This window comes from Leptosomus discolor, unplaced genomic scaffold, assembly GCF_034619465.1.
Source record: "Leptosomus discolor isolate bLepDis1 unplaced genomic scaffold, bLepDis1.hap2 HAP2_SCAFFOLD_93, whole genome shotgun sequence".
NCBI classification, from domain to species: domain Eukaryota; kingdom Metazoa; phylum Chordata; class Aves; order Leptosomiformes; family Leptosomidae; genus Leptosomus; species Leptosomus discolor.
The window spans coordinates 174,074-184,625 of record NW_028237874.1 but is presented as its reverse complement, the minus strand read 5'-3'; the positions used below and the strand labels follow the sequence as shown (position 1 = coordinate 184,625).

At 48.9% G+C, this 10,552-nt stretch overlaps 2 protein-coding genes across 2 annotated transcripts; one reads left to right on the top strand and one right to left on the bottom strand.

Annotated features, from left to right (window-relative positions):
- The first annotated feature begins 566 nt into the window (after positions 1 to 566).
- SNRPB (small nuclear ribonucleoprotein polypeptides B and B1) lies at positions 567 to 3,131 on the top strand. The gene is made up of 7 exons (XM_086481250.1): positions 567 to 646; positions 738 to 889; positions 1,361 to 1,472; positions 1,745 to 1,897; positions 2,298 to 2,436; positions 2,615 to 2,740; positions 2,948 to 3,131. Exons 1-7 carry the CDS (start codon positions 644 to 646, stop codon positions 2,983 to 2,985), a joined length of 723 nt encoding a protein of 240 aa, XP_086337376.1. The 5' UTR covers positions 567 to 643; the 3' UTR covers positions 2,986 to 3,131.
- Positions 3,132 to 4,064: 933 nt separating this feature from the next.
- On the bottom strand, positions 4,065 to 10,541 carry DDX27 (DEAD-box helicase 27). The gene is made up of 21 exons (XM_009956109.2): positions 10,452 to 10,541; positions 10,131 to 10,265; positions 9,973 to 10,032; positions 9,529 to 9,685; positions 9,115 to 9,161; positions 8,865 to 8,951; positions 7,979 to 8,084; positions 7,715 to 7,888; positions 7,252 to 7,402; positions 7,062 to 7,161; positions 6,811 to 6,952; positions 6,583 to 6,736; positions 6,386 to 6,467; positions 6,133 to 6,310; positions 5,886 to 5,992; positions 5,612 to 5,717; positions 5,417 to 5,511; positions 5,189 to 5,315; positions 4,831 to 4,915; positions 4,557 to 4,631; positions 4,065 to 4,264 (listed from the first exon to the last, which is right to left on the bottom strand). The coding sequence occupies exons 1-21, from the start codon at positions 10,539 to 10,541 to the stop codon at positions 4,249 to 4,251; spliced, it is 2,274 nt and encodes a 757-aa protein (XP_009954411.1). The 3' UTR covers positions 4,065 to 4,248.
- Positions 10,542 to 10,552: the final 11 nt, after the last annotated feature.

Below are 10,552 nucleotides of genomic sequence, written 5' to 3'. Positions count from 1 at the left end.
CCTCTCGTGCGTGACAACCCGCGTCGAGGCCCGCTACCAGACCCCGCCTCGGCAGCCTAAGTGAATTACGTTAACCGAGTCTCCCGTGTCCCTGCGCCCCTCCGCTCCTTCGGAGCCGCCACGGGAGGGCTCCCGTCAGTTCCCCATGCCAACGGTGCCCCGCCTCCGGGACCGGCTGTGACCGCTCGGGACCGGGCCCCCACCGGCTCACGCAGAGCAGTCTTCCCTGCAGCTCTGCCGGCTACCGCGCACAGCGCTGCCAGGGAACGCTGCAGCAGCGCTGCGGCCGCGCACGACAGCCACCGCCCCACAAGCGAGAGGGGGTCTACGGCGCGCCGCGCACCGCCCTGTCGGCCGGCAAGCCCGGCCCGGTCCGGTCCGGTCCGGTCCGGTCCGGCCCGGCCCCGCCCCGCCCCGCCCCGCCCCGCCCCGCCCCGCCCCGCCCCCGTCGGGTCTGCCGGCGCCCCCGCCCCCGGAAATACGGCATCGGGCGCCGGAAGTGGCCGTGCGCGGCGCTGGCGGGGCAGCCGCGTGCGGGCGACCGGAAGCCGCGGCCGCCGCGCGTAGGAGCTTCCGGCAGAGCCCGGGGCTTTTCAGGAGCGAGTGGCGGCGGCGGCGGGAGGGAGCGCGGAGAACTGCAGCCATGGTGAGCCGGGCGCGGCGAGGGGGCCCATGCGGCCGTGATGCAGCAAGCCCTGCTCCGGCCCGGCGCTCGGTGTCACGGCGGTCTCTTGCAGACGGTGGGGAAGAGCAGTAAGATGCTGCAGCACATCGACTATCGGATGCGGTGCATCCTGCAGGACGGTCGCGTCTTCATCGGCACCTTCAAGGCTTTCGACAAGCACATGAACCTCATCCTCTGCGACTGCGACGAGTTCCGCAAGATCAAGTGAGCGGCGCGGCCCGCACCGGGCGGCGGGAGCACCGGGGATACCCCGCCAGCCTGCCCCTCACCCCCGAGGCGCTGCCGCCCGCGGCCATCTGCCCGCTCCGAGCGGAAAGCCGGCGCAGCCGCCGGGTAACGCCCGTGCCAGCCTCTGCAGAATAGTCTTGGTTTAGTCTCATTTGTCAAATGCCCAAACTACCAAGTTTCGAGGGGTGCTTTGTGGCAAGTTTGTCCCAATAGCCGAAATTCGCCTTCCTGCGATGCCAACACAGTCCCTGTAACAGTTGAGCATCATGGTGATAACGTGTTTTGTCTTGGGGCTTCTCTGCGTACTTAGCTGGAGGCATATAAGAACGTGGGGTTTGCGGTGGGTTATCTGGAGTGGTCTAGGCATGCATTCTATTGCAAATTCAAAGAGCAGCATTGGATTTATTTTTCCCCTGTTTTGCAGTGTTTTCTTTCTCTTCTCACTAGACCTAAAAATTCGAAACAGCCAGAGCGAGAAGAGAAACGAGTCCTCGGTCTTGTGTTGCTGCGAGGAGAAAACCTGGTGTCAATGACAGTTGAAGGACCGCCTCCAAAAGATGTAAGGAGAATGAGCGCAGAACTAAGGAGAAAGGGAAGGGATGGCTGATAAATTTGCTTCCTTGCAGGAGAATGCTGCTACAGTACTGTCCTGGACTTCCAGATGCTGTTGTGACTAGGTCCAGCAAATTTCACTGCAGGAAGTTCTAATCCCTTTGTAGGCTTGGATATTAAGTGGACAAAGGGCTGCGGGCATCCCTAGGATCTGAGGACTTTTGATAAATCTTTCTTTTGCGGGGGGGGGGGGGGGTGTGTGTGTGCATCTGTTTTCAGACTGGAATTGCCCGCGTACCTCTTGCTGGAGCTGCTGGAGGACCTGGAGTTGGGCGAGCAGCAGGGAGGGGAGTACCAGCTGGTGCACCCATGCCACAGGCTCCAGCAGGATTAGCTGGCCCTGTCAGAGGAGTGGGAGGACCCTCCCAACAGGTGAGATGCTGTGACCCATTAAAAAAATAAATGTCTGGTATATTCTGGGTTGGCTTCCAATTCTTGGTACCAGGGTGATGCAAGAAATTGGTGGAGTGGAAGAACTGTAATCTTAGCTGCTGTTACCAGGGAGTTTGAGCCTAGCAAGGCTTTTTTTGTACTAGATCCCCCTAGGAACTCTGTCTTAGATGATGGAAGAAGAGGCTTGAAAAGTGCAGCTTCTTGCACAGAATTCAAGTGGTATCCATTGACTTGTATTACAGATTTGTAGCATTATTTAATATGTTAAGAGGGAGACTGGTGTGATTTTCTGAAGCGATAACTTAAATCTTGGGTTTTTTAGATATTAATGTAATGCAGATGTGCCATTTTTCTGTGAATCTGTTTATTTTGTTTACAGGTGATGACACCTCAGGGGCGTGGAACAGTTGCAGCTGCTGCTGCAGCAGCCACTGCTAGCATAGCAGGAGCCCCAACTCAATACACACCAGGGCGTGGGGGTCCTCCTCCACCCATGAGCAGAGGAGCACCTCCTCCAGGTAAGAAATACTCCATAGAGTGAGGCAGCAAGGAGCTCATGTTATGTGGCAAAATTGGTGATAAAGAGGTATTTATCAGTCTGATGAAGATCTGGTATTATGGAGGATTATTCTTATGTCCAGCTAGTGCCTTGAATAGTCAGCTGGATTTATATGCTTGTTCTTTCTCTGTCTTAAGGAATGATGGGGCCTCCTCCAGGCATGAGACCACCAATGGGCCCACCAATGGGAATGCCACCTGGCCGAGGTGCTCCTATGGGAATGCCCCCACCAGGCATGAGACCACCACCCCCAGGCATGAGAGGTGAGTGGAGGTTATTTTAAATGCCTAGAAGCTGTAGGAAGCCATAACACAAAATGCTTGAAGGATGGTAATGTTTGAATGTCTCTCTAGCTTAGAGTTGTCAATAAATGCCTGAGTGCCAAAAAACGTGTCCTAAGGCCTGAGCATGGAGAAAATGTCTTGCTGCTTCTTTCCTCTTCAGTATTAAACTCTTTCCTTTATTCCCAGGACCCCCTCCACCTGGCATGCGTCCACCACGGCCATAAGATATTCTCTAATGTACCTTTGAACTGTGAGAAGACTGATTAAGGGAATACACTGAGCAGTACCACCTCTCAAAACTTCACTCTCTGTGTTCTCTATTTACTGCTTGTAATGTTTGCCCTTTTTAATAAAGTTGAAAATCCCAGTACTTTTGGGTCACTGTTGTACTAGTTTATTTCAGAACTGCAGCCGTTACCTTTCACTACTGCACTGAGAAGAGCAGATTTGAAGGACAAAGCTCAATTTGTATTGACAGCTCAGAAGTTAATAGCTGGGCCACTTAGGTCTATATTACTCTGTGTTCCCTATAGGAATTACAGCATATTAATGAAATTTAGCAAGGCTGATGAAAAAACATTTGTTGGGATGGTGGACATGATATAAATTCAAAGAAAGAGTTTGAGATTTCAATGAAATTAAGTAGAAGTTACTGATCAGAATTCTCCCTGCTTTATTTGCAGTGGAACAAGTACAACAGTACCTCTATTAGGAATAGTGATCTCTGATGCTCTGCAGTTAATGTGTTAAACTGCTCCTTATTAGCCTGCAGTAAACCTGCTTGACCTTCACTGGGGGGAGCTGGATTGCTTCTAGTAAAAAACCCCAAAAAGCCAGGATGAGCAAACCTATCATTAATTACATACAATAATGTAAAACAGCCTGCATTCTGGTTGTGGTCTCCCCTCCTTGCCTCTGCTTACAGCTGCTTTTGTTTCAGTTAGGAGGAAGCTGTCTGTCCCCCACTCTTTGGGGATAACCCTTTCTTCAGATAGTAGCCTCTTGGAGATTTGTTACAATTCCTGTGACTTAACTGCTGAAGCTATCTTTGTGACAGGTAGTCTGAAAAACACTTTTTCCCTATTTTAGAAATAGGCTCTCAACCATAGAAATCCTTTTCAGCCATGTTAATTAATCAAGATCACAGAAGTATATGAACAAAGCAATAAGCAATCTCCAGTTTTTGCCCTAAAGACAACTTGACTTACATGACCTAAAAGTCTGATAGAAAGATGTACCGTATCCCAGTTCTCAGTTGCTCTAGCTATTCTATAAAACAGAGCAAACTAGATAGGGGAAAAAAAAAAAAGAATCCTTTATTGCATGGGCTGCTGAAGCTGTTTTCAGAGGATTTTCAACCAGGTATTAACGAACTTCCCGAAGCTATTACCGAACTCGAAGAAAAACTATTCAGTTTTACTGAAGTTGTCTCCAGGCCCTGGAGAGAGCGTGTCTGAAATTACCCATCTGATAGCTGCCAACGGTTCTTACTTTCTCTTGTACCTGAAAGAGAAGATACTTAAAATGACATTTCACCAGCCCAACTCTCAATGATAGACAAGGAACAGCACTGAGCATTTTCTAGGCAGTGGTCTCCCAAGCAGAACCCTAGGAATGTGCTATTAAAGGCAATATCCTTGATTACCCTCCGCATCAGACCTGCTACAAGATAGTAAGCTACTGCAGAACCAGCACACCTTTTAGCAAGGGCCTTTAAACAATCACAAGAAGAGGAAAGAGAAAGCGGGGGCAGGGGATGGGGAAGTCTTGAATAAAACAGTAATGGGAGCTATACCTGGACTTGGATTTGAAGTTTCCTCCTTTCCTATGCTGGGCCATACCCAAGCGTTTTCGATCTTCAAACGATGGGCTTTTTAAGAGAGAGGGGAGGTAAGACAAAAACCACTGAAGTATATCAATAGCACAGGTGCTTCTTGCAAGAATCCCTTCTCTGTTCTGCCCACCTTTCCCCCCAATATCAGTCAAAGTATCCCTGAGGAAGTCCAGAGATGGAAAAAAATATCCCATCTACTAAAGTCTGAACTAAAGTACTACTGCCAAGACATTACCCGGCACGGTACTGCTTCAGAGCCTTCCTGCTTGTGTTGGTAAGCTCTTCATCAAACACGGACAGTTTTTTCTTCCGCTTGGGGCCTAAAACAGACATAATAATCAGAACGTTGGTTGTGAAGAGAAGCCCACAGCATCATCACCCTTACTAGAGCCCAGTAGCCTTGACCACAACAATTAGCTTAACCATCAGGAAAAGCAATGACTCCTCTCTGCAAACACACACCCTGGCCAGCTCCAGTGGCCATTCCTTCAAAGATCAGTGCCTCCCTCTATACAAATGAAATTAGTTTAGTTTATCTATTTGTAACAAAGTAGTCGCACAAGGTAAGTCAGTTGTAAAACAAAAGTCTCCACCTGCTGGTACTGCTGCTGGTTCCTCTTCTGGCAAGACTCTGGCTCGCTTTGCTCGGCGACTCCTTTTTGCCAGCCGCTCAGCATACATTTGAGATTTCAAGATTTCAAACTGTGACCGCTCCTCTGGCTGAAAGGTGTTAAAATGCAAGTTTACAGTGATGTCAGGTTTTGCTAAAGGAAAGTGAGAATAGTCCCCCCCGGATCCCACTTGTCCGTCAACATACTCACCGTCATTTGGACTTTTTTCTGTCTCTCCTGCATAAATTTCTTCCTTTTCTTTTTGCCTCGCAATGCTAGGTCAAACTCCTGCAGGGCTTTAGCCACTAGAGAGATAAAAGAAAAACACAGAATAAAGAGCCTCTTAGAAGTACAGAGCAGAGTCCAGTTGCAGCTATGGAATATGGCAGCAGTATCATGACTCACATTTCTCTTTCTTCCTCTCCTCACGGGTCTGGAACCAGCTCCGCTCCAACCGCTCACCCACAGTCTCCTGTTTTCCTGTCTCCAGTTGCTTCTTTGCCCTATTGATCTGAGATAATTCAGCCAAGAAGTGAGCTCATGGTGGCTAAAAAACATCTTCCCTTTCTAAAGTAGACAGGTTAAGTGCATTAGGGTAACCTCCTTACATGCTGTATCTACTCCAGATCCCCAAAACCCTAAGTTTTTAAAAAAAAAAAGATTCCCAAAAACCACTTACCTGGGCCTCTGATTGCTGCATCTCACGTTCCTCACGCTCCAAGCACAGAACTGCATACACATCCTTCTCTAGACTCTCAATCTTCTCTCGAAATTTTAGTATGACATCTGAAAATGATAAGAGTGTGAATATCAGAAGCAGCTCGTGTAAAGTCCATCTTGGTTTTCAGCACCTCTTTTAGTGTCCCTCGGAACCATGCTATTCCTGCGTACCGCTCTCCTGGTTTTTACCTCAGTGAAGTGCATACCTTGGGGGAGAATTCTGGCTTTCACTGCTGTTTTGGCAGTCTTCACAATATCCTTCAGCATCTTGCGCTCTTCCTCACCCACAAGTGAAACTGAACGACCAGCCCTGCCTGCTCTTGCTGTCCGACCCACTCGATGAACATAGTGTTTAGTGGTGTTGGGCATGGTAAAATTGATTACCTATAACACAGACAGTGTTAGTAGGGAAACAACATTAAAGGACTCATTAAAAAGTTCAGCACTGCAAACACTCACTGTTTTAACACCTTCAATATCAAGTCCCCGTGCAGCCACATCCGTAGCTACCAGAATATCAATCTGCTCATCCTTAAAGCGCCTGAGCAGAGAGACCAAATGCATTAGCAAGGAATACAGCAATCCACTTCTGCCCCAAGACTTCCAATGCCTAACTTCTTTTTTTGCCTATGATTGCCAACTAAGCCTGCCAATACCTGAGTGCTTCCAGTCGCTGTGCCTGAGAGAGGTTCCCATGAAGCTCCCCAACACGCAGACCCATCAGCCCAAGTAGGATGTGCATACGGTGAGCTTGCTTCTTAGTCTGAGTGAAAAGCATCACGTGATCTGGGAAGGTTCGTGTCAGTAGAGCTGAAAGAAAGTCCTCTCAGGAGCCTGCTTCATAGTCACCCACCATTTCCAGCTTTTCTTTGCTCATCACTAACCTGATACAATGGCCTCACGGTCCCCCTCTCGGTTGGGTCTGATCCGGATAAATTCCTGACGCAGGAAAGGGGCAACATCTGTGTTGCTGTTCACAAAAATTCGCATGGGATTTTTCAGGGAAACAGAAGCTAAATCTTTCACCTACCAAAACACGTTAAGAAAAAAAAAAGGCCACATAATCTCTGGTAAAAGACCAGGCAAACTTTATCCAACCTTCTGCCTCAATGTGCTTCTCAGTAGCCTGCCTTACCTCTTCTGTCATTGTGGCAGAGAAAAGCATTGTCTGACGGTGGTTGGAGCACAATCTGATTATTTCTTTCATCTGTTCCTCAAAGTATTCATCCAGCATCCTACAAAAGAGAAAAACAGCAAGGGAAGGCAGCTGCATCTGGTTCTACCTAAGAAACATTAATTTTGCACTGCTGTCCTCCTTAGCCTACCTGTCTGCTTCATCCAAAATCAGCACCTCAACACTGCTCAGGTGGAAAGAAGGGCAGTTGTGGAGATGATCGATCAGTCGCCCAGGAGTGGCAATAAGAATGTCTGGCCCAGAGCGCAGAGCTGCTTCCTGAGTCTTCACATCTAGGCCACCTGAAAGACAGCAAACATGGACTGCTGATCCCCTGAGCAGGCTACAGCAGAGTACACAGACGCAAATTGCCCGAGGAACGGGAAACCACTCAGATTCATACCACATTTACAATTAGAAATTACCCCAACTTTTCATTCTCGTGGAAACCAACAGACAAAAAGTATGGCACAGTATTGGAAAGTGAGATTTTAAACCACAGCACACCTTCTAGCATGCCTGCAATAATCCTCCAGCCTCCAGAACAGAATTCCCAGTTCTGTACAGCAGTTTACAGCGAGCTGTACAGTTCACATAAGCAACTCAATACTCACCTACAGCAAGGCAAGTTGTGACGCTGCTGAACTGTGCCAGCTGTTTTGTGACAGAGTGCACCTGAATACCCAGTTCTCGTGTTGGCACTAGAACCAATACCCGTGTTATTGGAGCCTGACGAGGTTTGTAAATCAGGCGTTCAAGGACAGGCAAGATGAAGGCAGCTGTTTTACCTAAAAAAGAAAATGAAGCATTACAAAGAATTACCAATTATTCCAAATAGCTAATTCTCCATGCTTCCTGTGCCCTGCTCAATGCCCTACCTGTCCCAGTGGCAGCACAAGCACAAATATCCTTCCCCAGAAGACCTACTGGGATACAAGCCTTCTGAATTGGGGTTGGTTGCTTGAAGCCAAGAACTGTGATTGCCTGCAAAAGAGACAGAGCAATTCAACTGCGTCTCTGGTATAGCTACAGCTGGAGTACTGTGCCCAGTGCTGGGCTGCTGGGTATAAGGGAGATGTGCACATACTGGAGAGAGTCCAGCAAAGGGCCATGAAGATTATGAAGGGACTGGAGCAGCTCACACATGAGGAAAGGCTGACAGAGCTGGGACTGTTCAGCCTGGAGAAGAGAAGGCTTGGGGCAGGGGGACCTTGTCAATGTGTATAAATAAATACCTGAAGGGAGGGTGAAAAGAGGACAAAGCTGGGCTCTTTTCAGTGGTGCCCCACTAGTGACAGGACCAGAGGCAATGGGCACAACCTGAAACACAGGAGGTTTCCTCTGAACACCAGGAACCACGTTCCCACTGTGAGGGTGACTGAGCACTGGCACAGGTTGCCCAGAGAGGTTGCGGAGTCTCCATCCTTGCAGATACTCAAAAGCTGTCTGGACAGAGTCCTGGGCAACCAGCTCCAGGTGGCCCTGCTTGAGCAGGGGGTTGGACAAGATGACCTCCAGAGGCCCTTCCAACCTCATCCATTCTATGATTCTCACTCAAAATAGTGTTGACACATTGCAAGTCAAAGAATGGTTTCCATTATTAGGGAATAACAGCTCCTAAACTACTATCACACTAGCTCCCACATAATTTCCTTTTCAGAGAGGCTGCAAAGAGAAGAGGAATTTGACAGTTCTGATTGGTGGAGGAGAGGCTGTACAACATTCTTTAGAGTTAGACATATAACAACCGAACTAGGCAAATACCTTTAGCAAAGGTCGTGAGAGATTCATGTCTTGGAATGACAAGTGATCATCATATTGGGAGGCATCTTCAAAAAAGCTCTCTGTTTCCTAGAAACAGCAACAACAACAAAACTGAAACAAGACAGGCAGCAACGCATGTTACCAAAGGGCTCTGGGCTGTTTTCTGAGCTAGTTTGTTAACCAAAGTCAAATTCCTCCAGAAGAAATACTGCAGAATGACCTAGTGTCTGTCATTCTGTCCAACACTCACCATTTCTCCCTTTTTTGATCTCCTCCGTTCCTTCACTTTGACTGTATCTGCAGAGAAAAAGAAAACGTGACACGAATTAACAAGCACAGGTAGATACGGTGACTACCTTTATCTGGTACTTTTTGGTCTGAATGAGCTATTGAGGGAGAAGCCTCAGAAACAAGTACAAGCGTGTAATGGAGTAAAATGCCAAGCAAATATCCTTCCTCAGGGATGAATTCAATTAAAGTACTATGGCTATCATTCAAAATAAGCTTGATCAAAATCAGAAGGACTGTCAGGGAAGGAAGACCACAAAAAAAAAAATAAAAGGTTCGTGCCCACTCCCAGCAAGGCTTCACTACACACTTTTCTCCTGAGCCAACAGTTTGTCAGATTCTTGCTTGTGACCACCTCTCTATATACTGCTAATACCTGCTTTTGTGAAGATAGTTTCATCATCCAATGAACACTGAGACTCCACATCTTCCTCTTCATCCCTTCCAAAATCCTCACAGTCCCTCTTTTTGGTTTGATTATCCTCAGTCTCCATATCTTCACCTCTCACCTTTGCTTGTTTAGCTTCTCTTTCCTAGAAAAAGAATTTTTAAAAAGTTTTAAAAGGAAAGGACAAAAAAAGAGACTTCAATCCTTTGTGAGCTTCTGTTTGTCACTAATATGAGCCCATTCACAGATCCACCGTTTTGCATAACGTTAAGCATTAACAATTCTGCACTCTCATCAGTTCTGCAACACATCAGGTGATGAGCTTCAGCTTGAGGACTGCACCTTAGGATGCTTTCAGAGTCTGTGCCTCTGGAGGAAATGGAACAGAAGACCACACCAGCCTTTGCAGTAATGAGAGAGAGAAATCCTGACCTGGATCTTTCTTTTCTGTCTCACTTTCTCAATCTTCTCATCCAGCGTCGTAGCTGCTCTCTAGGCAAGAAATCACAAAAGAGGAACGGTAAGAGGAGCCTGAGAGAGGGTGGCGCACTGTGGCTTTAGGCACTACAGCCCCAGCCCCCAGGCCTCACCTTGCCGCGGAGCTGTTGCAATGCTGCCGCCCAGGCGCCTTCTCCGCCGGCCTCCACCTCGCCGAAGACGAAGGCGGAACTGAAGTCGCCGCCCGTGGGGCCCCGCCGTCTGGGGCCCAGCGCCTGGCACAGCTCCTGCGGTAACACCAAGAAACAACGACCGTGGGTCGGTCGAACCGGCCCGGCCCGGCCCAGCCTCGGCCCCAGCCCAGGGCGATCCAACCCGGGCCGGTCCCGGCCCGACCCAACTCGGCTTGGCCCCCGCGCCATGTCCGGCCCAGCCCGCCCACGACCCAAGCGGCAGATCCTGCCCGGCCCCACCTCATCGTCCTCAGAGCCCCCAGACTCCGGGTCCTCGGGCCCCACGTCCCCCTCTGCGATCGTGCCCACCAGGCCCAAGCCCTGCAGCATGGCTGCGGCCC

Excerpts from the sequence above, each read along its gene's own strand:
- SNRPB (XM_086481250.1), top strand. Across the intron at positions 1,898-2,297 it reads TGGGAGGACCCTCCCAACAG|GTGATGACACCTCAGGGGCG; the intron begins GTGAGATGCTGT and ends TTTTGTTTACAG. Across the intron at positions 2,437-2,614 it reads CAGAGGAGCACCTCCTCCAG|GAATGATGGGGCCTCCTCCA; the intron begins GTAAGAAATACT and ends CTCTGTCTTAAG.
- DDX27 (XM_009956109.2), bottom strand. The coding sequence starts at position 10,541 with ATGCTGCAGGGCTTGGGCCTGGTGGGCACGATCGCAGAGGGGGACGTG. Across the intron at positions 10,033-10,130 it reads TGCAACAGCTCCGCGGCAAG|AGAGCAGCTACGACGCTGGA; the intron begins GTGAGGCCTGGG and ends TTTCTTGCCTAG. Across the intron at positions 7,889-7,978 it reads TTGTGCTGCCACTGGGACAG|GTAAAACAGCTGCCTTCATC; the intron begins GTAGGGCATTGA and ends TTTCTTTTTTAG.